Source organism: Somniosus microcephalus, chromosome 12, assembly GCF_052327205.1.
Source record: "Somniosus microcephalus isolate GS21.2 chromosome 12, FLI_Smic_1.0, whole genome shotgun sequence".
NCBI lineage: Eukaryota > Metazoa > Chordata > Chondrichthyes > Squaliformes > Somniosidae > Somniosus > Somniosus microcephalus.
The window spans coordinates 189,330,281-189,357,846 of record NC_140998.1 but is presented as its reverse complement, the minus strand read 5'-3'; the positions used below and the strand labels follow the sequence as shown (position 1 = coordinate 189,357,846).

The 27,566-nt window shown below is 51.4% G+C and overlaps 1 protein-coding gene across 1 annotated transcript; it reads left to right on the top strand.

Moving 5' to 3' along the window:
- The first annotated feature begins 1,119 nt into the window (after window positions 1–1,119).
- LOC147109786 (guanylate-binding protein 1-like) lies at window positions 1,120–27,566 on the top strand. The gene is given in 10 exon segments (XM_086003882.1): window positions 1,120–1,348; window positions 4,828–4,955; window positions 8,062–8,171; window positions 13,219–13,258; window positions 13,260–13,407; window positions 20,871–21,113; window positions 22,334–22,614; window positions 23,552–23,764; window positions 24,379–24,481; window positions 27,160–27,566. Coding segments are annotated over 10 exon segments (1,902 nt in total).

Here is a 27,566-nt window from a genome sequence, read left to right as displayed (position 1 = left end):
AGTAGGATATCGATCGGGCCAACATTTAACTCTAACCAATCCAGGCCAGTTTTCAACACGGAATGCTAGAGAATCACTAACAGTGAACCCGTTTATATACCAAGATGGACACTGTCAGCTGACTTGCTCTAAATCTATCAATTCTGAGATTGCTCTCATGTGATCTTTAGGTGTCATATGCTGTGACACCAGTAGGTGGCCTTGTTGTACCACAGGCTCTTCATTCTCGCTGGACTGTGGGTGTTGTTTAAAGAAAGACTTGCATTTATATAGCGCCTTTCACGACAACCAGATGCCTCAAAGCGCTTTACAGCCAAAGAAGTACTTTTTGAAGTGGAGTCACTGTTGTAATGTGGGAAACGCAGCAGTCAGTTTGCACACAGCAAGCTCCCACAAACAGCAATGTGATAATGACCAGATAATCTGTTTTTGTTATGTTGGTTGAGGGATAAGTATTGGCCAGGACACCTCCCCTGCTTTTCTTCGAAATTGTGCTGTGGGATCTTTTACGTCCACCTGAGAGAGCAGACGGGGCCTCAGTTTAACATCTCATCCGAAAGACGGCACCTCCGACAGTGCAGCGCTCCCTCAGCACGGCACTGGAGTGTCAGCCAGCTTTATGTGCTCGACAACACAATTTCCATGGTCATGGACATCACACCTTAACATAATGGACAGCACCTGAAATGCAGACACGTCGCCTCCCGACTAGTTGTCCCGGTGAAACTGGCCATCAATTATCCCTCAAACAACACCACAAAAAAACTGATGAGCTGGTTATTAGTTGCATTCCTGTTTATGGGAGCTTGCTGTGCACAAATTGGTTGTGGCATTTCCCTACATTACAACAGTGACCTCACTTCAAAAGTTGTTCATTGGTTGTGAAGAATGTTGGGATGTCCTGAGGCCATGAAAGGCGTTGTATAAATACAAGACCTTTCTTTACATCGAACTCAAGTACTTTCCCTAGTTCATTGCCAACTTCTAGTCTTGTTCCAGCGTTGACCAGTATCTACTGGCCTTAACTACCTGGTCACACCCCAAAGGTCTATTCCATCAATCTCTCCTTCTATTAGTTGCTAGAAGGTGAATGTGTTGTTATTGTCTTTTGTGCATTAGATGGAAAGGACTGTTGCCCACATGAATCCAAGTGAAGGTCGTGCCCTTTACAACATGGAGGAGCCCATGTGTTTGATTGAGAACAGCACGTCTGGCAAACTCCAGGTGAACCAAGAGGCCATGAACATCCTGTCAGGGATCAGCCAACCGGCGGTGGTGGTGGCCGTGGTGGGACTGTACCGCACCGGGAAATCCTACCTGATGAACAAGCTCGCTGGGAAACGCAAAGGTACAATCTTCAATCCTCACATTTAACCCAGAGCCAACTCCTGGTGACTCATCTCGAATAAGTCTGAGCAACACTGTTGTGTTTCTGTGGCTGTTGTGGTGATTGAGAAATGCCTAAAAAACTCTCCTGTGGGACCGGAGTCACAGACCGGACCAGCCATTGTCTTTTGTTGGCGTTCACACCACGAACAAGCCGCCATTATATAGTTTTCCATCTAACCTCCTGCAGCCTTGTTTCCTTGCAAATGGCTCCATCTGTGCTGTGGTTAATCACGTTCTCTCTCTCTCTCTCTCTCTCTCTCCTCCTCTACCACTCTCTCTACCTCTAACTCTCTCTCTCTCTACCTCTAACTCTCTCTCTCTCTACCTCTAACTCTCTCTCTCTCTCTCTACCTCCCTCTACCTCTACCTCTCCTCCTCCCCTCTGTCTCACCCTCTTTCTCCTCTCTCTGTCTCACCCAGTCTCTCCCCCCTCTCTCTTTCTGCCACCTCTCCCCCTCCTCTCTCTCCCCATCTCACTCCCTCCCCTTTCTCCACCCCCATTTTTCTACCCTCCTTTCTCTTTCTCTCTTCCTCTCTCCCTTTCACGCTCTCTCTTTCTCTCTCTCTGTTTCACACTCTCTTTCTCTTTCACTCTCTCTCTATTTCTCTCTCTCTATTTCTCTATCTTTCTCTCTCTCTCCCCCGCCCCCCACACCCCCCCCCCCATCAATAGCAGGGTTCCCTGTGATCCTAAGTCTTCCACCACTCTCTTCCTTCTCCATCCCAGTAGCCTCAACCCCCAACTCTCTCCACCCTTCACTTGGTGACCCCCCCATGTATATTGAATAAAGTTCTGTTGGATATACATCTCCATCCCCCCCACTTTCAACAAGGCCACAAAAGTCTGTCCTCTTTTGGGGATTTGTTGTTTGAGGTTGTGGGGGTGAATGTGGTTGTAATCTACCAAAATTCCCTGCATTCTGGAGAGGTCCCAGCGGATTGGAAAACCGCAAATGTAACGCCCCTATTCAAGAAAGGAGGGAGGCAAAAAGCAGAAAACTACAGGCCAGTTAGCCTAACATCTGTCATTGGGAAAATGCTGGAGTCCATTATTAAGGAAGTAAAGAAGGGCATTTAGATAATCATAATACAGTCAAGCAGAGTCAACATGGTTTTATGAAAGGGAAATCATGTTTGACAAATTTGCTGGAGTTCTTTGAGGATGTAACGAGTAGGGTGGATAAAGGGGAACCTGTAGATGTGGTGCATTTGGATTTCCAGAAGGCATTCGATAAGGTGCCACATAAAAGGTTACTGCACACGGTAAGAGCTCACGGTGTTGGGGGTAATATATTAGCATGGTTAGAGGATTGGCTAACTAACAGAAAACAAAGAGTCGGGATAAATGGGTCATTTTCTGGTTGGTAAACTGTAACTAGTGGGGCGCCACAGGGATCAGTGTCATGGAGTCATAGTGAGTGGGCAAAAATTTGGCAGATGGAGTATAATGTGGGAAAATGTGAGGTTATCCACTTTAGTACGGAAAATAAAAAAGCAAATTATTATTTAAATGGAGCGAGACTACATAATGCTACGGTACAGAGGGATCTGGGGGTCCTCGTACATGAAACACAAAGTTAGCATGCAGGTTCAGCAAGTAATTAGGAAGGCAAATGGAAATTTGGCTTTTATTGCAAGGGGGATGGAGTATAAAAGTAGGGAAGTCTTGCTACAACTGTACAGGGCGTTGGTGAGACCACACCTAGAGTACTGCGTACAGTTTTGGTCTCCTGATTTAAGGAGGGATATACTTGCATTGGAAGCAGTTCAGAGAAGGTTCAATAGATTAATTCCTGAGATGAAGGGGTTGTCTTATGAAGAACGGTTGAGCAGGTTGGGCCTATATTCATCGGAGTTTAGAAGAATGAGAGGGGATCTTATTGAAACGTATACGATTCTGAGGGGGCTGGACAGGGTAGATACTGAGAGGATGTTTCCCCTCGTGGGGGAATCTAGAATGCGGGAGCATAGTTTCAGGATAAGAGGTCGCCCATTTAAAACTGAGATGAGGAGGAATTTCTTCTCTCAGAGGGTCGTGAATCTTTGGAATTCTCTTCCCCAGAGAGCTGTGGAGGTGGAGTCATTGAATATATTCAAGGCGGAGATTGACAGATATTTGAGCTACAATGGAGTCAAAGGTTATAGGGAGCGGGCGGGAAAGTGGAGTTGAGGCCAAGATCAGATCAGCCATGATTTTATTGAATGGCGGGGCAGGCTCGAGGGGCCGAATGGCCAACTCCTGCTCCTATTTCTTATGGTCTTATGTTTAACAGAGGACCCGTTCCCTTGCCGTACCCTTGACGTAAGTCTCACGGAAAACCAGAAAGAACAATGTAAATTCACCTTCCACCACCAACTCTGCAAAGCAGCCAGGAGTTGGGCAATGAATGTTGTCTTGCCAGTGGAGCCCACGTCCTCAGAACAACTCAACATAAAAACATAAGAATTAGGAGCTGGAGTAAGCCATTTGGCCCTTCAAGCCTGCTCCGCCATTCAATAAGGTCATGTCTGATCTTCGACCTCAACTCCACTATCCCCATATCCCTTGGTTCCCTTAGTATCCAAAAATCTATTGCTCTCTGTCTTGAATATACTCAACGACTGAGCCTCCACAGCCCTCTGGGGTAGAGAATTCCAAAGATTCACCACCCTCTGAGTGAAGAAATTTCTCCTCATCTCAGTCTTAAATGGCCGACCCCTTATTCTGAGACTGTGACCCCTGGTTCGAGACTCCCCAGTCAGGGGAAACATCCTCCCTGCATCTACCCTGTCAAGCCCTGTAAGAATTTTGTGTGTTTCAATGCGATCACCTCTCATTCTTCTAAACAATAGAGAATATAGGCCCAGTCTACTCAATCTCTCCTCATAGGACAATCCCCCCATCCCAGGAATCAGTCTGGTGAACCTTTGTTGCACTCCCTCTATGGCAAGTATATCCTTCCTTAGGTAAGGAGACCAAAACTGTACATAATACATCAGTTGTGGTCTCACCAGGGCTCTATGTAATTGCAGTAAGACATCTTTACACTTATACTCAAATCCGTTTGTAATAAAGGCCAACATTCCTTTGCTTTCCTAATTGCTTGCTGTACCTGCATGTTAACTTTCAGTGATTCATGTACAAGGACACCCAGGTCCCTCTGAACACCAACATCCTCCCTGCATCTACCCTGTCAGGCCCTGTAAGAATTGTGTATGTTTCAATGAGATCACCTCTCATTCTTCTACACTCTAGAGAATATAGGCCCAGTCTGTTCAATCTCTCTACCCAGGAATCAGTCTAGTGAACCTTTGCTGGACTACCTCTAAGGCAAGTATATCCTCCCTTCGGCAAGGAGACCAATACTTAAGCTTTGGGTCCATACGGAACGAGGTCCTCAATGTGCGAGAGAAGCTATTTTATGAATAAGTCTTGTGCTCTTTCCAAACATAAACCAGGTTTCTCGTTGGGATCCACCATTCAGTCTCAGACCAAAGGGATCTGGATGTGGTGCATGCCTCACCCGTTAAAAGCTGACCACTGCCTCATATTACTGGACACCGAAGGACTGGGGGACATGGAGAAGGTGGGTCATTCTATTTCTCAATCCATTGCCATGTTTCATGGATCCCAGGACCATTCTGTTGAAGTGAGGAACGGACTCCAGTTCTACTTTCCTATTATACGTTACAGGACAGGGAGCGACGTATGAATTGATTGGACAGCATGCTTTACTTAGTGACTGGCACTGGAGCATTGGAACAGGAGGAGGCCATTCAGCCCATCGAGCCTGTTACACAGGAACAGGAGGAGGCCATTCAGCCCCTCGAGCCTGTTACACAGGAACAGGAGGAGGCCATTCAGCCCCTCGAGCCTGTTACACAGCAACAGGAGGAGGCCATTCAGCCCCTCGAGCCTGTTACACAGGAACAGGAGGAGGCCATTCAGCCCCTCGAGCCTGTTACACAGGAACAGGAGGAGATCATTCAGCCCCTCGAGCCTGTTACACAGGAACAGGAGGAGGTCATTCAGCCCATCGAGCCTGTTACACAGGAACAGGAGGAGGGCATTCAGCCCCTCGAGCCTGTTAGACAGGAACAGGAGGAGGTCATTCAGCCCATCGAGCCTGTTACACAGGAACAGGAGGAGACCATTCAGCCCCTCGAGCCTGTTACACAGGAACAGGAGGAGGTCATTCAGCCCATCGAGCCTGTTACACAGGAACAGGAGGAGGGCATTCAGCCCCTCGAGCCTGTTAGACAGCAACAGGAGGAGGCCATTCAGCCCCTCGAGCCTGTTACACAGGCCTCGGGCGACTGTCTGTGTGGAGTTTGCACATTCTCCCCGTGTTTGCGTGGGTTTTCTCCGGGTGCTCCGGTTTCCTCCCACAGTCCAAAGATGTGCAGGTTAAGTTGATTGGCTATGATAAATTGACCCTTAGTGTTAGGGGGATTAAATACGTGGGGTTACGGGGATAGGGTGGGATATGTGTTGGTGTAGGGGTTACGGGGATCGGGTGGGATATGTGTCGGTGCAGGCTCGATGGGCCGAAATGGCTTCTATCTGCACTGTGGGGTTTCTGTGATTCTGTGATTCTGTGAACAGGAAGAGGCCCATTCAGCCTATCGAGCCTGTTACACAGGAGCAGGAGGAGGCCATTCAGCCCCTCAAGCCTGTTACACAGCAACAGGAGGAGGCCATTCAGACCCTGGAGCCTGTTACACAGCAACAGGAAGAGGCCCATTCAGCCCATCGAGCCTGTTACACAGGAGCAGGAGGAGGCCATTCAGCCCCTCGAGCCTGTTACACAGCAACAGGAGGAGGCCATTCAGCCCCTCGAGCCTGTTACACAGGAACAGGAGGAGGCCATTCAGCCCCTCGAGCCTGTTCATTAGGAACAGGAGGAGGCCATTCAGTCCCTCGAGCCTGTTACACAGCAACAGGGGGAGGCCATTCAGCCCATCGAGCCTGTTACACAGGAGCAGGAGGAGGCCATTCAGCCCCTCGAGCCTGTTACACAGGAACAGGAGGAGGCCATTCAGCCCCTCGAGCCTTTCATTAGGAACAGGAGGAGGCCATTCAGCCCATCGAGCCTGTTACACAGCAACAGGAGGAGGCCATTCAGCCCCTCGAGCCTGTTACACAGGAACAGGAGGAGGCCATTCAGCCCCTCGAGCCTGTTACACAGGAACAGGAGGACACCATTCAGCCCCTCGAGCCTGTTACACAGGAACAGGAGGAGGCCCATTCAGCCCCTCGTGCCTATTACAAAGCAACAGGGGGAGGCCATTCAGCCCTTTGAGCCTGTTACACAGAAACAGTAGGAAGCCATTCAGCCCCTCGAGCCTGTTACACAGGAACAGGAAGAGGCCATTCAGCCCCTCAAGCCTGTTACACAGGAACAGGAGGAGGCCATTCAGCCCCTCGAGCCTGTTGCACAGCAACAGGAGGAGGCCCATTCAGCCCCTCCAGCCCATTACACAGGAACAGGAGGAGGCCATTCAGCTCCTCGAGCCTGTTACACAGGAACAGGAGGAGGCCATTCAGCCCCTCGAGCCTGTTACACAGGAACAGGAGGAGGCCCATTCAGCCCTTCCAGTCCATTATACAGGAACAGGAGGAGGCCATTCAGCTCCTCGAGCCTGTTACACAGGAACAGGAGGAGGCCATTCAGCCCCTCGAGACTGTTACACAGGAACAGGAGGAGGCCATTCAGCCCCTCGAGCCTGTTACACAGCAACAGGGGGAGGCCATTCAGCTGCTCGTGCATGTTACACAGGAACAGGAGGAGGTCATTCAGCCCCTCGAGCCTGTTCATTAGGAACAGGAGGAGGTCATTCAGCCCCTCAAGCCTGTTCATTAGGAACAGGAGGAGGCCATTCAGCCCCTCGAGCCTGTTACACAGGAACAGGAGGAGGCCCATTCAGCCCCTCAAGCCTGTTACACAGGAACAGGAGGAGGCCATTCAGCCCCTCAAGTCTGTTTCACAGGAACAGGAGGAGGCCCATTCAGCCCCCTCGAGCCTGTTACACAGGAACAGGAGGAGGCCCATTCAGCCTCTCAAGCCTGTTACACAGGAACAGGAGGAGGCCATTCAGCCCCTCGAGCCTGTTACACAGGAACAGGAGGAGGCCCATTCAGCCCCCTCGAGCCTGTTACACAGGAACAGGAGCAGGCCATTCAGCCCCTCGAGCCTGTTACACAGGAACAGGAGGAGGTCATTCAGCCCCTCGAGCCTGTTCATTAGGAACAGGAGGAGGCCATTCAGCCCCCTCGAGCCTGTTACACAGGAACAGGAGGAGGCCCATTCAGCCCCTCGAGCCTGTTACACAGGAACAGGAGGAGGCCATTCAGCTCCTCGAGCCTGTTACACAGGAACAGGAGGAGGCCATTCAGCCCCTCGAGCCTGTTACACAGGAACAGGAGGAGGCCCATTCAGCCCCTCGAGCAGGTTACACAGGAACAGGAGGAGGCCATTCAGCCCTGCGAGCCTGTTATACAGGAACAGGAGGAGGCCATTGAGCCCCTCAAGCCTGTTACACAGGAACAGGAGGTGCCACCACATTCCAAGCTGTTTTACTTTCTCTGTTCGGAAAACGAATTGTCCATGTGCTGTGTCTGTTCGACGAGAGAGGGAGGTTATTGTGGGAAATGATTCAACGCCCAGTATAATTGCTTCCATCTCTCTACAGGGGGATGAAAAAAATGACTGTTTGATCTTTGCCCTTGCTGTTCTGCTGAGCAGTGTTTTGGTGTACAATAGTCTGGGCACCATCGATCAATATGCAGTGGACAAGCTACAGTATCCTTCACACATTGTTAATAAGCTCTCTTGGTGCTAAGTGCCTGTCTGCATTAAATACGAGATGGAGCCTGCATTGATATAGCACCTGTCACGACCTCAGGACAATCAACAAGGTTTGCTGCCTTTCATGGCCCAATAGTGACTCGATGCTGAGTCTAGGGCAAGGTGTCCAAGGACAGATAAAATGGGAGGAGTTAAGCTTGTAACAAATTCCAGATTGGATCTTCTCTCGTACTCTTAATAATCCCAGTGCGTGGAATGACATGGCCTTTTATTTATTCATTTCTGGGCTGTGGGCATCGCTGGCAAGGCCAGCATTTATTGCCCATTCTTAGTTGCCCTTGAGAAGGTGGTGGTGAGCTGCCCTCTTGAACCGCTGCAGTCCGTGTGCTGTTAGGGAGGGAGTTCCAGGATTTTGACTCAGCGACGATGAAGGAACAGTGATATACTGCAGTCTGTGAGCTGTTAGGGAGGGAGTTCCAGGATTTTGACCCAGCAACGATGAAGGAACAGTGATATCCTGCAGTCTGTGAGCTGAAGGTATTCTATCCTCCTGATCGCGACTCATAGAAACATAGAAGATAGGAGCAGGAGTTGGCCATTCGGCCCCTCGAGCCTGCTCCGCCATTTAATGAGATCATGGCTGATCATCCTAATTCATTACCCTGTCCCTGCTTTCTCCCCATATCCCTTGATCCCTTTAGCCTCAAGAAATATATCCAACTCCTTCTTGAATATATGTGATGAATTGGCCTCAACTGCCTTCTGTGGTAGAGAATTCCACAGGTTCACCACTCTCTGGGTGAAGAAATTCCTTCTCATCTCAGTCCTAAATGGCTTTCCCCTTATCCTTAGACTGTGACCCTTGGTTCTGGACTCCCCCGCCATTGGGAACATCCTTCCTGCATCCAGTCTGTCTAGTCCTGTTAGAATTTTATGAGTTTCAATGAGATCCCCTCTCATTCTTCTAAACGCTAGCGAATATAAGCCTAATCGACCCAATCTCTCTTCATACGTCATTCCTGCCATCCCAGGTATCAGTCTGGTGAATCTTCGCTGCACTCTCTCCATGGCAAGAACATCCTTCCTCAGATAAGGTGACCAAAACTGCACACAATACTCAAGGTATGGTCTCACCAAGGCCCTGTACAACTGCAGCAAGACATCCTTGCCCCTGTACTCAAATCCTCTCGCTATGAAGGCCAACATACCATTTGCCTTCTTAACCACCTGCTGCACCTGCATGCTTACCTTCAGCGACTGGTGCACAAGGACACCCAGGTCTCGTTGCGCTTCCCCTTTTCCCAATCTATTGTCATTCAGATAATAATCTGTCTTCCTGTTTTTGCCACCGAAGTGGATAACCTCGCATTTATCCACATTATACTGCATCTGCCATGCATCTACCCAATCACCCAACCTGTCCAAATCATACTGGAGTTTCTCGGCATCCTCCTCACAGCACACACGCCCACCCAGCTTTGTGTCATCTGCAAACTTGGAGATATTACATCTAGTTCCCTCGTCCAGATCATTTATATATATTGTGAATAGCTGGGGTCCTAGCACTGATCGCTGCGGTACCCCATTAGTCACTGCCTGCCACTCGGAAAAAGACCCATTTATTCCAACTCTTTGCTTCCTGTCTGCCGACCAGTTCTCTATCCAAGACAGTACCTTGCCCCCAATCCCATGTGTTTTAACTTTACACGCTAATCTCTTATGCGGGACCTTATCGAAAGCCTTCTGAAAGTCCAAATACACCACATCCACTGGTTCTCCCTTATCTATTCTACCAGTTACATCCTCTATCTCCAGATGTTAGTCAGGTCACAGCCACCATTTTACTTGTAACATCTGCCGTATAATATGGGAGGAGGATGTTCCCACTTATCAAACCCCCACCTGGGTTGTGAGCTTTCACACCAACCAGTGGTCAGTTTAAAGTAAGGCGTTCACTTATCACTTCCTCAGGCCAGGCAGGTTCGAACTCGTTGGGGTTGGTGTCCTGCCGGATTACTGTGGCAACAAGAGCAGGTCAGAGGCTGGGTATTCTGCGGCGAGTGTCTCACCTCCTGACTCCCCAAAGTCTTTCTACCATCTACAAGGCACGAGTCAGGAGTGTGATGGAATACTCTCCACTTGCCTGGATAAGTGCAGCTCAAACAACACTCAAGAAGCTTGACACCATCCAGGACAAAGCAGCCCACTTGATTGGCACCCCATCCACCACCTTGAACATTCACTCCCTCCACCACCGGCGTACCGTGGTTGCAGTGTGTACCATCTACAAGAAACACTGCAGCAACTCGCCAAGGCTTCTTCGACAGCACCTCCCAAACCCACGACCTCTACCACCTAGAAGGACAAGGGTAGCAGGCGCATGGGAACACCACCACCTCCAAGTTCCCCTCCAAGCCACACACCATCCTGACTTAGAAGTGTATCGCCGTTCCTTCATCGTCGCTGGGTCAAATTCCTGGAACTTCCTCCCTAACAGCAGTGTGGGAGCACCTTCACCACACGGACTGCAGCGGTTCGAAGGCTTCTCAGCACCGCCTTCTCAAGGGCAACTCGGGATGGGCAAAAAATTGGGGCATTGCCAGCGACACCTGTTAAGTATGTGTATTGTATTGAACAATTAACACAAAGACTTAAACGTATAACTCAAACAGGTCTTTACTGGTTGGAGGTAGGGACTACAAATAGGTCTTTACTTCATGCCCACAGGTGGGAACTGAGGGGGATCAGTACCCACAGTACTATTTATACCCCTATGGCCAGGAGTGGTACTGCGTATCACTACGCCCAACAAGTAGTGCAGTCCTGTCCATAGGTTCAAAGTAGCACACATATTACATACACAACATTCCTCCCTTCCTAGCTTTACAGTCATCTCCCCATTTAACATAACGTAATAACATATATACATATATAACTTCAGGTTTACATAACAGAATAACATAGATACATAGATAACTTCATGTCAAAACAGATCACAGATTCAGTCTCTGCGGAAAACAGTTCACAGATTCAATCTCTGTGGTGGAGTCGGTTCACGTTGCTGGAGTGACTCATTCAATAGTCCTTCCATGGATTTAACAGTTTGAACTTCCGAACTGAATTGGCTCCGTTCGGAGGGACCACGTGTGTGATCTGGTAGAGGTAATAATGGTTCAGATGGGTCATCTTCTGTTTCGACTTTTCCTTTTCTGCTTCTTGGAGACTCTCTGGGCTCCACTGTCAGCTGCCAGCTGCATGCGCAGTTCCTCCTTCTCTCCCTCCTTTTTCCGTAGTAGAGCCACCTTCTCCCGATGTTCCGTAGACTTTCGGTGCTCCTCCATGATTTCTGTATGGTGGGAGTCGAAGTTACAAGTTGGGCAGGACAGGACATAGTAATATTCGGTGTCGTCCTGATCTAGGCCAGCGAGAGGGTCTTCTATTTCCTCCATACCCAGCTGGGCGTTAGCCAGCTTTTGTTCCAAGTCCAGACATCTTTCCTGAAGAGACTTCTTCATGCGTACCTCTTCATCCAGCTTTTTCTGGGCTTTCAGCAAGTCGTTTACTAATGACCTCATTTGAGATTTTACTACTTCAACTTCTTTTGGAGATTGATTGATCGGACTATTCAATCCCTCTACCGGAGCAGCTGTTTCAGCGGTCTGTTGTTCTACGTTGACGTGAGTCAGCGTACTTTTGGCATCCAAGGGCTGCTCTGTTGCAGTCATCTCAGTCTGTGTTGCCACCTCAGCTCTTCCAATAACCTTTGAGAGCTCCGAACCCCTTTCGTTTGAATATTGAAGTTCGTGTTCAAGTTTTTTCCATTTCAGAGTCCTGTCCTTCAGCATATGCAGGAGTTGGCTGACCGTTAACTCCTCTGACATCAGACGTTTTGTGTGCTCCTGCTCCATTTTCTCCATCAGCTGCTTCTGTTGTCTTTCCAGATTCTCCCCGTTTTCAGTCGCTGATGGAGGCTTCAGGGTCCTAATGCCTGTCTCTTCCAGTGGGGTGGTGAGATTTGAAACCTCTCTTCAACGTCCTGTCTGTGGACGAAGCCGCCGTGGAATAACTGCCGCAGGGTAAGAACCTGACTCGTCGCCAGTGTTAAGTATGTGTATTGTATTGAACAATTAACACAAAGACTTAAACGTATAACTCAAACAGGTCTTTACTGGTTGGAGGTAGGGACTACACATAGGTCTTTACTTCATGCCCACAGGCGGGAACTGAGGGGGATCAGTACCCACAGTACTATTTATACCCCTATGGCCAGGAGTGGTACTGCGTATCACTACGCCCAACAAGTATTGCAGTCCTGTCCATAGGTTCAAAGTAGCACACATATTACATACACAACAACACCCACATCCCAAGAATGAATATTTTAAAAAATTACACGCTCAGTTATCTACAATCAAACTGGGGCAAAGTATCTGAGGTGGTGTGATGGTGACCTCACTGGTCTAGCAAATCCGAGGCCTTTGTGAGTTTAAATCCCACCGAAGGCAGTTTGAGAATTTGAATTCCGTTTCTGAAATCTGGAAATGAATAAACTGGTCTCAGTAAAAGGGGCCATGAAGCTGTCGGATTATCATAAAAACCCAGCTGGTTCACCGAAGTCCCCTGAGGGAAGGAAACCTGCCGTCCTTACCCGGTCTGGGCCTGTATGAGACTTGCGTCCCGCAATAACGTGGTTGACTCTTAACTTCCCTCTGAAGTGGCCCAGCAAGCAAGTTGCTGTGGTTGAATATGGAGGCCCTCCACCACTTTCTCAGGGCTACCAGGGATGGCCAATAATTGCCCGCATCCCGAGAATGAATTAAAAAAGTATCTGGATCCTTATTAATAAATTAACCCTTTCCCTGAGCAAACACATGTTTGCTTCTGTCCCATTTCTTACGATATTGAGAGGAGACAATTCTTTGATTTATGGTCACTCACCCCTTCCAACTTCGGCCAGATGTTTACTCTACCCTGTGTTCCTGCCCGATCAGCCCTTGCGTCTCACACCCCTCTGTTAACCCATTCCTTAGCTGTTGCTCAGTTACATCACGGAACTGACCGAGCTCATCAAAGTGAAATCGACAGGGGGGGGGCGACGAGTCCTCAGAATTTACCCGGTTCTTCCCGGCCTTTCTCTGGTCCGTTCGAGACTTCATCTTGGAGCTGAAGTTAGAAGGCATGGAGGTGACGGCTGATGACTACTTGGACAACGCTCTCAAACTGAAGCATGGTGAGCCCGGGATAAGAAGCAACCGAGCGACTGAAGGACCCACCAGTGTTACCCCGAGTTATAGACCTGTCCGTTAGTTCAGTGTCTCTCCAGTTCAATCCACCGCCCCTCCCCAGGTTACATCAGATATCCAGCACAGAAACAGGCCATTCAGTCCAACTGGTCTGTGCCGGTGTTTATGCTCCACACGAGCCTCCTCCCACCCCTCTTCATCTCACCCCATCAACACCAGCCTCCTCCCACCCTTCTACATCTCACCCCATCAACACCAGCCTCCTCCCACCCCTCTTCATCTCACCCCATCAACACCAGCCTCCTCCCACCCTTCTACATCTCACCCCATCAACACCAGCCTCCTCCCACCCCTCTTCATCTCACCCCATCAACACCAGCCTCCTCCCACCCCTCTTCATCTCACCCCATCAACACCAGCCTCCTCCCACCCTTCTACATCTCACCCCATCAACACCAGCCTCCTCCCACCCCTCTTCATCTCACCCCATCAACACCAGCCTCCTCCCACCCCTCTTCATCTCACCTAATCAACACCAGTCCCCTCCCACCCCTCTTCATCTCACCCCATCAACACCAGCCTCCTCCCACCCCTCTTCATCTCCCTCAATCAACACCAGCCTCCTCCCACCCCTCTTCATCTCACCTAATCAACACCAGCCTCCTCCCACCACTCTTCATCTCAACCCATCAACACCAGCCTCCTCCCACCCCTCTTCATCTCAGCCCATCAACAGCAGCCTCCTCCCACCCCCTTCATCTCAACTCATCAACACTAGCCTCCTCCCACCTCTCTTCATCTCACCCCATCAACACCAGCCTCCTCCCACCCCTCTTCATCTCACCCCATCAACACCAGCCTCCTCCCACCCCTCTTCATCTCACCCCATCAACACCAGCCTCCTCCCACCCCTCTTCATCTCACCCCGTCAACACCAGCCTCCTCCCACCCCTCTTCATCTCCCTCAATCAACACCAGCCTCCTCCCACCCTCTTCATCTCACCTAATCAACACCAGCCTCCTCCCACCACTCTTCATCTCAACCCATCAACACCAGCCTCCTCCCACCCCTCTTCATCTCAGCCCATCAACAGCAGCCTCCTCCCACCCCTCTTCATCTCACCCCATCAACAGCAGCCCCCTCCCACCCCTCTTCATCTCAGCCCATCAACACCAGCCTCCTCCCACCCCTCTTCATCTCACCCCATCAACACTAGCCTCCTCCCACCCCTCTTCATCTCACCCCATCAACACCAGCCTCCTCCCACCCCTCTTCATCTCACCCCATCAACACCAGCCTCCTCCCACCCCTCTTCATCTCACCCCATCAACACTAGCCTCCTCCCACCCCTCTTCATCTCACCCCATCAACACCAGCCTCCTCCCATCCCTCTTCATCTCACCCCATCAACACCAGCCTCCTCCCACCCCTCTTCATCTCACCCCATCAACACCAGCCTCCTCCCACCCCTCTTCATCTCACCCCATCAACACCAGCCTCCTCCCGTCCCTCTTCATCTCACCCCGTCAACACCAGCCTCCTCCCACCCCTCTTCATCTCACCCCGTCAACACCAGCCTCCTCCCACCTCTCTTCAACTCACCCCATCAACACCAGCCTCCTCCCACCCCTCTTCATCTCACTCAATCCACACCAGCCTCCTCCCACCCCTCTTCATCTCACCCCATCAACACCAGCCTCCTCCCACCCCTCTTCATCTCACCCCATCAACACCAGCCTCCTCCCACCCCTCTTCATCTCACCCCATCAACACTAGCCTCCTCCCACCCCTCTTCATCTCACCCCATCAACACCAGCCTCCTCCCATCCCTCTTCATCTCACCCCATCTACACCAGCCTCCTCCCACCCCTCTTCATCTCACCCCATCAACACCAGCCTCCTCCCACCACTCTTCATCTCACCCCATTAACACCAGCCTCCTCCCACCCCTCTTCATCTCACCCCATCAACACCAGCCTCCTCCCACCCCTCTTCATCTCACCCCATCAACACCAGCCTCCTCCCACCCCTCTTCATCTCAGCCCATCAACAGCAGCCTCCTCCCAGCCCTCTTCATCTCACCCCATCAACACCAGCCTCCTCCCACCCCTCTTCATCTCACCCCATCAACACCAGCCTCCTCCCACCCCTCTTCATCTCACCCCATCAACACCAGCCTCCTCCCACCCCTCTTCATCTCACTCAATCCACACCAGCCTCCTCCCACCCCTCTTCATCTCACCCCATCAACACCAGCCTCCTCCCACCCCTCTTCATCTCACCCCATCAACACCAGCCTCCTCCCACCCCTCTTCATCTCACCTCATCAACACCAGCCTCCTCCCACACCTCCTCATCTCACCCCATCAACACTAGCCTCCTCCCACCCTTCTTCATCTCACCCCATCAACACCAGACTCCTCCCACCCCTCTTCATCTCACCCCATCAACACCAGCCTCCTCCCACCCCTCTTTATCTCACCCCATCAACACCAGCCTCCTCCCACCCCTCTTCATCTCACCCCATTAACACCAGCCTCCTCCCACCCCTCTTCATCTCACCCCATCAACACCAGCCTCCTCCCACCCCTCTTCATCTCACCCCATCAACACCAGCCTCCTCCCACCCCTCTTCATCTCAGCCCATCAACAGCAGCCTCCTCCCACCCCTCTTCATCTCACCCCATCAACACCAGCCTCCTCCCACCCCTCTTCATCTCACCCCATCAACACCAGCCTCCTCCCACCCCTCTTCATCTCACCCCATCACCAGCCTCCTCCCACACCTCTTCATCTCACCCCATCAACACCAGCCTCCTCCCACCCCTCTTCATCTCAGCCCATCAACAGCAGCCTCCTCCCACCCCTCTTCATCTCACCCCATCACCAGCCTCCTCCCACCCCTTTTCATCTCACCCCATCAGTGTATCCCTCTATTCCTTTCTCCCTCATGTGTTTATCCAGCTTCCCTTTAAATACATCTCTGCTATTCACCTCAACCACTCCCTGTGGTAGCGAGTTCCACATTCTCACCACTCTCTGTGTAAATAAGTTTCTCCTGAATTCCCTATTGGATTTATTAGTGACTATCTTATATTGATGGCCCCTAGTTCTGGTCTCCACCACAAGTGTAAACATCTTCTCTACATCTACCCTATCGAACCCCTTCATAATCTTAAAGACCTCGATCAGGTCACCGCTCAGCCTTCGCTTTTCTAGAGAAAAGAGCCCCAGCCTGTTCAGCCTTTCCTGATAGTTATATCCTCTCAGTTCTGGTATCATCCTTGTAAATCTTTCTGCACCATCTCCAGTGCCTCTCTATCCTTTCTATAATATGGAGACCAGAACTATGATCAATACTCTAAGTGAAAAGCAGAGTATTTTTCAAATGGTGAGAGATTGGGAAATGTGGGTTTTCAGAGTTACCTGGGTGTCCTTGTACACGAATCACTGAAAGTTAACATGCAGGTACAGCAAGCAATTAGGAAATCAAATGATATATTGGCCTTTATTACAAGAGGATTTGAGTATAAGAGTAAATACGTCTTACTGTAATTACATAGGGCCCTGGTGAGACCACACCTGGAGTACTGTGTACAGTTTGGTCTCCTTACCTAAGGAAGGATATACTTGCCATAGAGGGAGTGCAACGAAGGTTCACCAGACTGATTCCTGGGATGGGGGGATTGTCCTATGAGGAGAGATTGAGTAGACTAGGTCTACATTCTCTAGGGTTTAGAAAAATGAGAGGTGATCTCATTGAAACATATAAGATTCTTACAGGACTTGACAGGGTAGATGCAGGGAGGATGTTTTCCCTGGCTGGGGAGTCTAGAACCGGGGGTCACAGTCTCAGAATAAGGGGTTGGCCATTTAGGACCGAGATGAGGAGAAATGTCTTCACTCAGAGGGTGGTGAATCTTTGGAATTCTCTACCCCAGAGGGCTGTGGAGGCTCAGTCATTGAGTATATTCAAGACTGAGATCGATAGATTTTTGAATATTAAGGGAATCAAGGGATATGGGGATAGAGCAGGAAAGTGGAGATGAATTAGAAGATCAGCCATGATCTTACTGAATGGCGGGGCAGGCTCGAAGGGTCAAAGAGCCGACTCCTACTCCTATTTCTTATGTTCTTAAGTGTGGTCACACCAAGGAGACCAGAACTGCCGAACACATTACTCCAAGCGTGGTCTATCCACCAGTGTACCAAGTGCTTCTGGCCAATCCTCAGTGAGAATCCGAGAATGTATCAGCGTAGAAGTGCCCGTGTTCACTCTCTGAAGGAGCTCTCCCATTGGTCACATTCCTCTGCCCAATTCCCATTTGGTCCCAGGTGCTTGTATCTGTTGGGGATGTGACCACATTTTGTAGGCCAAAGGGCATTTTCTTCAGAGGTTCGTTGAAGCAAATTGTGTCTGGAGAATTCACTTACAACAGGGAATTGGACAAATCCTGGAAGGCAAAAGTTCCAGGGCTATGGGGAAAGAGCAGGGGGGTGTGAGCAATGGGGGAGCTCCTACAAATGGCCTCGCTCTGTGCTGTATCAGCACCTTTCACAGCCACAGGACACCCCAAAGGGCTTCACAGCCAATGAAGTACTTCTTCAAGTCTAGTCACTTGTAATGTAGGCAATGCGGCAGCCAATTTGTCCACAGCAAGCTCCCACAAACAGCAATGTGATAACGACTGGCTCATTTGTTTTTCTGATGTTGGTTGGGGATTAAATATTGGCCAGAATATGGGGGAGATCTCCCCTGCTCTTCAAAATAGTGGCCACGGGATGTTTTACGCCCAGTTAAGAGGGCAGACAGGGACTTAGTTTGAAAACTCATCCAAATGACAGAATCTTCGACAGTGCAGCACTCCCTCAGTACTGCTCCTCCAACAGTGCAGCACTCCCTCAGTGCTGCTCCTCCAACAGTGCAGCTCTCCCTCAGTGCTGCCCCTCCAACAGTGCAGCGCTCCCTCAGTGCTGCACCTCCAACAGTGCAGCACTCCCTCAGTGCTGCTCCTCCAACAGTGCGGCGCTCCCTCAGTGCTGCTCCTCCGACAGTGCAGCACTCCCTCAGTGCTGCCCCCCCGACAGTGCAGCACTCCCTCAGTACTGCTCCTCCAACAGTACAGCACTCCCTCAGTGCTGCTCCTCCAACAGTGCGGCACTCCCTCAGTGCTGCCCCTCCAACAGTGCAGCACTCCCTCAGTGCTGCTCCTCCAACAGTGCAGCTCTCCCTCAGTGCTGCCCCCCCGACAGTGCAGCACTCCCTCAGTACTGCTCCTCCAACAGTGCAGCACTCCCTCAGTGCTGCTTCTCCAACAGTGCAGCTCTCCCTCAGTGCTGCCCCTCCAACAGTGCAGCTCTCCCTCAGTGCTGCCCCTCCAACAGTGCAGCTCTCCTTCAGTGCTGCCCCTCCAACAGTGCAGCTCTCCCTCAGTACTGCTCCTCCAACAGTGCAGCACTCCCTCAGTGCTGCTCCTCCAACAGTGCAGCTCTCCCTCAGTGCTGCCCCTCCAACAGTGCAGCTCTCCCTCAGTGCTGCCCCTCCAACAGTGCAGCTCTCCGTCAGTGCTGCCCCTCCAACAGTGCAGCGCTCCCTCAGTGCTGCCCCTCCAACAGTGCAGCTCTCCCTCAGTGCTGCTCCTCCGACAGTGCAGCTCTCCCTCAGTGCTGCTCCTCCGACAGTGCAGCTCTCCCTACGCGCTGCCCCTCCAACAGTGCAGCTCTCCCTCAGTGCTGCTCCTCCGACAGTGCAGCTCTCCCTCAGTGCTGCTCCTCCGACAGTGCTGCTCTCCCTCAGTGCTGCTCCTCCGACAGTGCAGCACTCCCTCAGTGCTGGCCCTCCAACAGTGCAGCTCTCCCTCAGTGCTGCCCCTCCAACAGTGCAGCTCTCCCTCAGTGCTGCCCCTCCAACAGTGCAGCTCTCCCTCAGTGCTGCCCCTCCAACAGTGCAGCTCTCCCTCAGTGCTGCTCCTCCAACAGTGCAGCACTCCCTCAGTACTGCTCCTCCGACAGTGCAGCGCTCCCTCAGTGCTGCCCCTCCAACAGTGCAGCGCTCCCTCAGTGCTGCTCCTCCAACAGTGCAGCTCTCCCTCAGTGCTGCCCCTCCAACAGTGCAGCTCTCCCTCAGTGCTGCCCCTCCAACAGTGCAGCACTCCCTCAGTGCTGCCCCTCCAACAGTGCAGCGCTCCCTCAGTGCTGCCCCTCCAACAGTGCAGCTCTCCCTCAGTGCTGCTCCTCCGACAGTGCAGCTCTCCCTCAGTGCTGCTCCTCCGACAGTGCAGCACTCCCTCAGTGCTGCCCCTCCAACAGTGCAGCTCTCCCTCAGTGCTGCCCCTCCAACAGTGCAGCTCTCCCTCAGTGCTGCCCCTCCAACAGTGCAGCTCTCCCTCAGTGCTGCCCCTCCAACAGTCCAGCTCTCCCTCAGTGCTGCTCCTCCGACAGTGCAGCACTCCCTCAGTACTGCTCCTCCGACAGTGCAGCGCTCCCTCAGTGCTGCCCCTCCAACAGTGCAGTGCTCCCTCAGTACTGCTCCTCCAACAGTCAAGCTCTCCCTCAGTGCTGCCCCTCCAACAGTGCAGCTCTCCCTCAGTACTGCTCCTCCAACAGTGCAGCACTCCCTCAGTGCTGCTCCTCCAACAGTGCAGCTCTCCCTCAGTGCTGCCCCTCCAACAGTCCAGCTCTCCCTCAGTGCTGCTCCTCCAACAGTGCAGCACTCCCTCAGTACTGCTCCTCCGACAGTGCAGCGCTCCCTCAGTGCTGCCCCTCCAACAGTGCAGTGCTCCCTCAGTGCTGCCCCTCCAACAGTGCGGCACTCCCTCAGTACTGCCCCTCCGACAGTGCGGCGCTCCCTCAGTACTGCCCCTCCGACAGTGCGGCACTCCCTTAGTACTGCCCCTCCAACAGTGCGGCGCTCCCTCAGTACTGCCCCCCCCCCCGACAGTGCGGCGCTCCCTCAGTACTGCCCCTCCGACAGTGCGGCACTCCCTCAGTACTGCCCCCCCAACAGTGCAGCGCTCCCTTAGTACTGCCCCTCCAACAGTGCGGCGCTGCCTCAGTACTGCCCCCCCCGACAGTGCAGCACTCCCTCAGTGCTGCCCCTCCGACAGTGCGGCACTCCCTCAGTACTGCCCTCCCCCGACACTGCAGCGCTGCCTTAGTACTGCCCCTCCGACAGTGCAGCGCTCCCTCAGTACTGCCCCTCCGACAGTGCAGCGCTCCCTCAGTACTGCCCCTCCGACAGTGCAGCGCTCCCTCAGTACTGCACTGGAGTGTCGGCCAGAATTTTTGAGCTCAAGTCTCTGAATGGGTACTTATACCCACAACCTTCTGACTCTGAGGCGAGAGAGAGTGAACTAGTCACTGAGCTACAGCTCACGATCCTGATTCGTGCAGGTGTGGACTTGACCTTTTAAAAGTTGATATTTTGTTGTATATTTTCTTTCCTGCCAGGCTCAAGAAAAACTGTTCAAGCCTACAACCTGCCCAGGGAGTGCATCAGGAATTACTTTCCCACCCGGAAATGCTTTGTGTTTGACAGACCGGCCGATAAGGAAGTGATGAAAAACATGGATCAGTATCCAGACTCCTGCCTGGATCCGGCCTTCGTGAAGCAGGCCGGAGATTTTGTGGATTACGTTTACAGCACAGCGCAGATAAAGAGACTGAAAGGAGGCCACACAGTCAGCGGGAGATGTAAGTGCCAGAGTTCATGGTTCAGGACACTGCGCTCGATACAGAGGAACAGCGAAGTGATGGCAAAGCCCATGTGCGAGAGGGTGAGGGTCAGTGTGGCTCACTAATACTGGGACAGTCCCACCACCTGCACCATCCGCACTTCATTCAATCAGAGAAACCTACTGCACAGGAGGAGGCCATTCGGCCCGTTGTGCCTGTGCCGGCTCTTTGAAGGAGCTCTCCAATTAATCCCACTTCCCCTGCTCTTTCCCCATCGCCCTACAACTTTCTCCTTTTCAAATATTTGCCAGTTCCCCTTTTGAAAGTTACTATTGAATTTGTTGCATAAAAAAACTCTCCTCATCTCCCGCTCTGGTTCTTTTGCCAATTACCTTAAATCTGTTTCCTCTGGTTACCGACCCTCCTGCCACTGGAAACAGTTTCTCTCTATCTACTCTATCAAAACCCTTCATAATATTGAACACCTCTATTAAATCTCCCCTTAGCCTTCTCTGCTCTGAGCAGAACAATCCCAGCTTCTCCAGTCTCTCCACATAACTGAAGTCCCTCATCCCTGGAATCATTCTGGTAAACCTTCCCTGCACCCTGTCCCTGATCAGTGAGTTGGATACATAGGAACCCTCAAGCTTGTTTCACCAGAATTACAGAAACCCTCCGGTCTTCACTCACATCAAATGGCTAGACATGAAATCTTCCTCCTCTTCCTTCCCTCCCCCTCCTTCTCCTCCTGCTCCTCTTAACCTCCCCTTCTCCTCCCCTTCTCCCACTCCTCCACCCCCTCCATCCTCCTCCTCATCCTCCCCTTCTCCCACTCCTCCACCCCCTCCATCCTCCTCCTCATCCTCCCCTTCTCCCACTCCTCCACCCCCTCTAGCCTCCTCCTCATCCTCCCCTTCTCCCACTCCTCCACCCCCTCCATCCTCCTCCTCATCTTCCCCTTCTCCCACTCCTCCACCCGCCTCCATCCTCCTCCTCACCCTCCCCTTCTCCCACTCCTCCATCCCCTCCCCTCCTCCTCCCCTCCTCCAACTCCTCCTCCCAGCTCCTGCGGTTAAAGGGAAATTGCCACCGCTCAATCGCTCCCATCGCAAGTTGCCAGCGTTCGATGTTTAAAGGGAATGGATGGCAATGTGCCTCCAGGAGTAACCCTGTGTGTGTTTTTGATGCCAGTATTTTCTCTCCCCCTCCCCACCCCACCCCATGCCTCTCTCCTGCAGTGCTGGGAAACTTGGCCCTCACCTACGTGGACTCCATCCGCAGCGGGACGATTCCATGCCTAGAGAGCGCAGTCCATGCATTGGCGCAGATCGAGAACACGGCTGCGGTCAGTGAGGCGGTCAAAGACTATGAGGAGAGAATGATAGAACTGGTCCGGCTCCCGACAGCAACGGTGCAGGAACTATCGGAGATCCATGATCGGTGTCAGTCCCAGGCCCTTCAACTCTTCATGAAACGATGCTTCCAGGACCAAGGGCAGATGTACCAGCAGGAACTCATGGTGAGTTAACTTGTATCGGTGTTGTGGTCACCGGCATCTCTTAGGTCTACATCTTTCATAGAAAGACCCAACTGCCACTGGAAACAGTTTCTCCCTATCTACTCTATCAAAATCCTTCATGATTTTGAACACCTCTATCTTATCTCTTAACCTTCTCTGCTCCAAGGAGAACAACCCCAGCTTCTCCAGCCTCTCCATGCAACTGAAGTCCCTCACCCGATATCATTCTGCTAAATCTCCTCTGCGCCCTCTCCAAGGCCTTGACATCCTTCCTAAAGTGTGGTGATAAGTTTTCGGTAAAATATATTCAGATATTGGAAAACCTTTTCTCTCCACAAGCCTTACTTCCTGTTACAATTTTTGATGAAGCATTTGTGACAAGATTCTCCATTGTAAATTCCTATGTCAACAGTTCCCAGTCAATTTTGATATGTCAACTGTCACGATGTAGTGACATGCTCTGGCCACTAGGTGGTGCTGTGGAGCCAGCTGCTGAAGTCTTTCTCCTCACTCCGCCATCACCTTGTGCACCATTGACCAATGGGGAACTACACCAGCTGGGAATGTTTTATCTGTTCAATTCTTTTTTCTGAATGGCACAAGCCCCAGAGAGTGGCTAATTGTCCCTTTATCAGAAGAGGAATGGGCTGTTTGAGGTTTTATCAGGATTTTAGAGCATTACAATGACCTGCTCAAACGACACAGTCAACCTGAAATATTGGGACGCTTCTCCCAATCTGTCCGGCCACACAAGTGCTGCTGGAGTATGTGTGGAACATAGGAAGATAGGAACAGGAGGAGGCCGTTCAGCCCCTCGAGCATGTTCTGCCATTCAATTAGATCATGGCGGATCAGTACCTCAGTGCCGTTGTCCTGCCTTTTTTGATTAGATAGCGCTGCGATCCGCGTAAGTACCTTGTGTCCTTGTTGATCATAGAACGCCGTGGCCAGAATATACTCCAGCATGTGTGAGAAGAACGGCCAAGAATCTGTGGACAAATCGACCGCCATCATCATGGAACTCGGAGCTACGATGGAGGATAAGATCAAGAATGGGTCTTATGCAAAGCCAGGAGGATACATGGAGTTTGAGAAGGACACGGAAACGCTGGTTGAGAGATACCGAGCCACACCGGGGAAAGGAGTCCAGGTATGGTTTGGAATGCCAAGAACATTGCTGGATTATTTGAGTCGGGATCCCTAAGCATTTGATGTTGACCGGGAGGAGCCTGGCCAAAGGTTGCCCGTATCCTAACTCGCACCAAGTCCAGTTCACCAATGTGCTCGCTGACCTACATTGGCTCCCGGGTCTGGCAACGCCTCAATTTTAAAATTCTCATCCTTGTGTTCAAATCCCTCCAGGGCCTCGCTCCCCTCCCTATCTCTGTAACCTCCTCCAGCTCCGCAACCCGCCGAGATCTCTGCGCTCCTCCACTTCTGGCCTGTTGAGCATCCCCGATTTTAATTGCTCCACCATTGGCGGCCGTGCCTTCAGCTGCCTGGGCCCCGAGCTCTGGAGTTCCCTCCCTGAACCTCTCCGCCTCTCTCTCCTCCTTTAAGGCGCTCCTGAATACGACCACTTTTTCGAAACTTTTGGTCACCTGTCCTAATATCTCTGTATATGGCTCGGCATCAAATTCATGTGGCGGGTGTCTCCTGTCTGATGGCCTTTGACCTTTCCCGTCGGTTTCTCGCTCGAACACCTCCCGCTGTTGAAGGATAACAAGCTTTTCTAAAAACGCACGAACCCCATTCCCTCCGCAGGCTGAGCAAGTCCTTCAAGCCTTCCTGGAACGTAAGAAGCAACACTCGGAGACCCTTCGACAGGTCGATGCGACCCTGACGGCGAGAGACAAGGAGATCGCAGGTACGGTTCTCCAAGCTGCTGTGGAGCCGGCGGCCAATCAGCGCTGGCACCGGAGACGGGCCAAGAGTTCACACTGGGGTCAGCGGTCACACTGGGGTTGACGGTCCTTTCCTTCTCAGATTCAACCTTTTCAAATAGCTTTAGAATCTCACAGCACAGATTGAGGCCATTCAGGCCATCGGGCCTGTGCCTGCTCTTTGCAAGAGCTGTCCAGTTGGTCCGACTCCCCCTCCTCCTCCGCTCTTTCCCCATCGCCTTCTTTCTTTCATCCTTGTGGTCAAGTCAGAAATCCCGGTGTAGGTGAATGGCCCCCCTCCCCACCAGTGTAAAGTGACGCGGAATCTGAAACATGTCCACCTTTCCCCACCTCAGGATGTACTAAAGCTCTTCACAGACACTGAAATACGTTTTGGAGTGTAGGCACTGTTGTGGCGTAGGAAATGCGGCAGCCAAATTGCACACAGCAAGCTCCCACAAACAGCAATGAGATAATGAGCAGTGATGTTGGTCGCGGGATGAATATTGGCCCCAGGACACCGGGCAGAACACTCCTGCTCTTCTTCTAATAATGGCCATGGGACCTGAGAGGGCAGGCCTGGCCTCGGTTTAACGTCTCATTAGAAAGACGCTACCTCCGACAGTGCAGCACTCTCTCAGTACTGCCGGCGGGAGTGTCGGCCTTTGGAATTTGGGCTCAAGTCTCTGGAGTGGGACTTGAACGCAAGACCTACTGACTCAGAGGCGAGAGTGCTGCCCACTGCAGTTGTACAGGGCCTTGGTGAGACCACTCCTTGAGTACTATGCGCAGTTTTGGTCGCCTTATCTGAGGAAGGATGTTCTTGCCATGAAGGGACTGCAGCGAAGATTCACCAGACTTATACCTGGGATGGCAGGAATGACGTAAGAAGAGAGATTGGGTCGATTAGGCTTATACTCGCTGGAGTTTAGAAGAATGAGAGGGGATCTCATTGAAACTTATAAAATTTTAACAGGACTAGGCAGACTAGATGCAGGAAGGATGTTCCCGATGGCGGGGGAGTCCAGAATCAGGGGTCACAGTCTAAGGATAAGGGGTAAGCCATTTAGGACAGAGATGAGGAGGAATTTCTTCACCCAGAGAGTGGTGAACTTGTGGAATTCTCTACCACAGAAGGCAGTTGAGGCCAGTTCATTAAATATATTCAAGAAAGAGTTGGATATATTTCTTAAGGCTAAAGGGATCAAGGGATATGGGGAGAAGGCAGGGACCGGGTACTGAATTTGGATGATCAGCCATGATCTCATTGAATGGTGGAGCAGGCTCGAGGGGCCGAATGGCCGACTCCTGCTCCTATCTTCTATGTTTCTATGTTTCTATGAGACACTTGCTGCAGAATCCCCAGCCTCTGACCTGCTCTTGTTGCCACAGTATTTATGTGGCTGGTCCAGTTAAGTTTCTGCTCAATGGTGACCCCCAGGCTGTTGATGGTGGGAGATTCGGCGATGGTAATGCCGTTGAATGTGACAGGTTTTAAGCAAGTACAGAGGCAGGGAAAGAGGGGGAAAGGGAGGATAGAATAAAAGGGAAGATCTGTGATAAGGTGGAAGGCAGGAGTGATTAAATGACAAAAGTGATGATGCTGCTCGGCAAAAGGAGATGGTAATGGGACAAGTAAAGAAACAAAAGATGGGTGTAGAGGAGGTGTAAACATTAACTCTGTTTCTCTCTCCACTGACGCTGCCTGACCTGCTGAGTGTTTCCAGCATTTTCTGTTTCAGCAGAATGATCTTGAGGCTAAAAGGGTTAAATTACGAGGACAGGTTGCACAGACTGGGCTTGTATTCCTGGAGTTTAGAAGATTAAGGGGTGATCTGATCAAGATTAAAGGAGTCGATAGGGTAGAGAGAGAGAAACTATTTCCTCTGGTGGGGGGGGAGTCCGGAACAAGGGGGCATCACCTTAACATTAGAGCCAGGCCGTTCAGGGGTGATGTCAGGAAGCACTTCTTCACACAAAGGGTGGTGGAAATCTGCAACTCTCCCCCCCCCACCACCAAAAAAGCGGTTGAGGCTGGGAGTCAGTCGAATATTTCAAAATTGGGATCGATAGATTTTGTCTCTCATTCTGCCAGCGCATTTCACACCTAATCTAGAGCCGTCTTTTGTCTCTTTACTCGTCCCATCACCATCTCGTCTGGTTTTGAATACCTCTTAATGTCTCTTCACTTCTCTTTTGTTCTTTCATCCCCATTTTCCAGCCCCCAAACTGGCCTTTTAATCTGTTTCATTTCCTGTTTTTTTTCAGGCCTGACGAAGGGTTTCAACCTGAAACGTTGACTCTATTTCTCTCTCCATGGATGTTGCCTGGCCTGTTGAGTTTTTCCAGCATTTTCTGTTGTTATTTTGATAGATTTTTGTTGGGTAAGGGTATTAAGGGATATGGAATCAAGGCAGGCAAATGGAGTTAAGATACAGATCAGCCATGATCTAATTGAATGGTGGAACAGGCTCGAGGGGCAGAATGGCCTCCTCCTATTCCTACATTCCTATACGAGGGAGAAAGGAATAGAAGGATATGGTGATCGGGTGAGATGAAGTAAGGCGGGAGGAGGCTCGTGTGGAGCATGAAGCAGTTGGGCTAAATGGCCTGTTCCTGTTCCGTATAATCCGATGTAATTCCTCTCCTTCTGTTTGACTAGCCGACCGGGAAAGGGCCGCAGTGGCAGAGCAGGAAATGAAAGCGAAGGAAGAGGAGAGACGAGCTGCCCAGCAGTTGCTGGAGGACCAGAAGCGGGCGATGGAGGAGAACCTGAGCCAACTGCGAGAGAAGGCGGAGCAGGACTGACTCAACTTGGTGCAGGAGCACCAGAAGGTCCTGGAGCAAAGGCTGCTGGAGCAGGAGAAGCTGCGACAAGAAGGATTTCAGAGTCGTGTGGGGGAGATGCAGCGGGAGATAGACTCCCTGAGCAGGGAGCGGAAAGACACAGAATCCCCTTCATTCCTGGACCGGGCTCTCGATGTGGCTACACTCGTCATGCCTGGTTATTACAGACTCATCCCTTTCGGTGCCAAATTAGCAGTAAATCTGTTCAAAAAATTCTTCTGA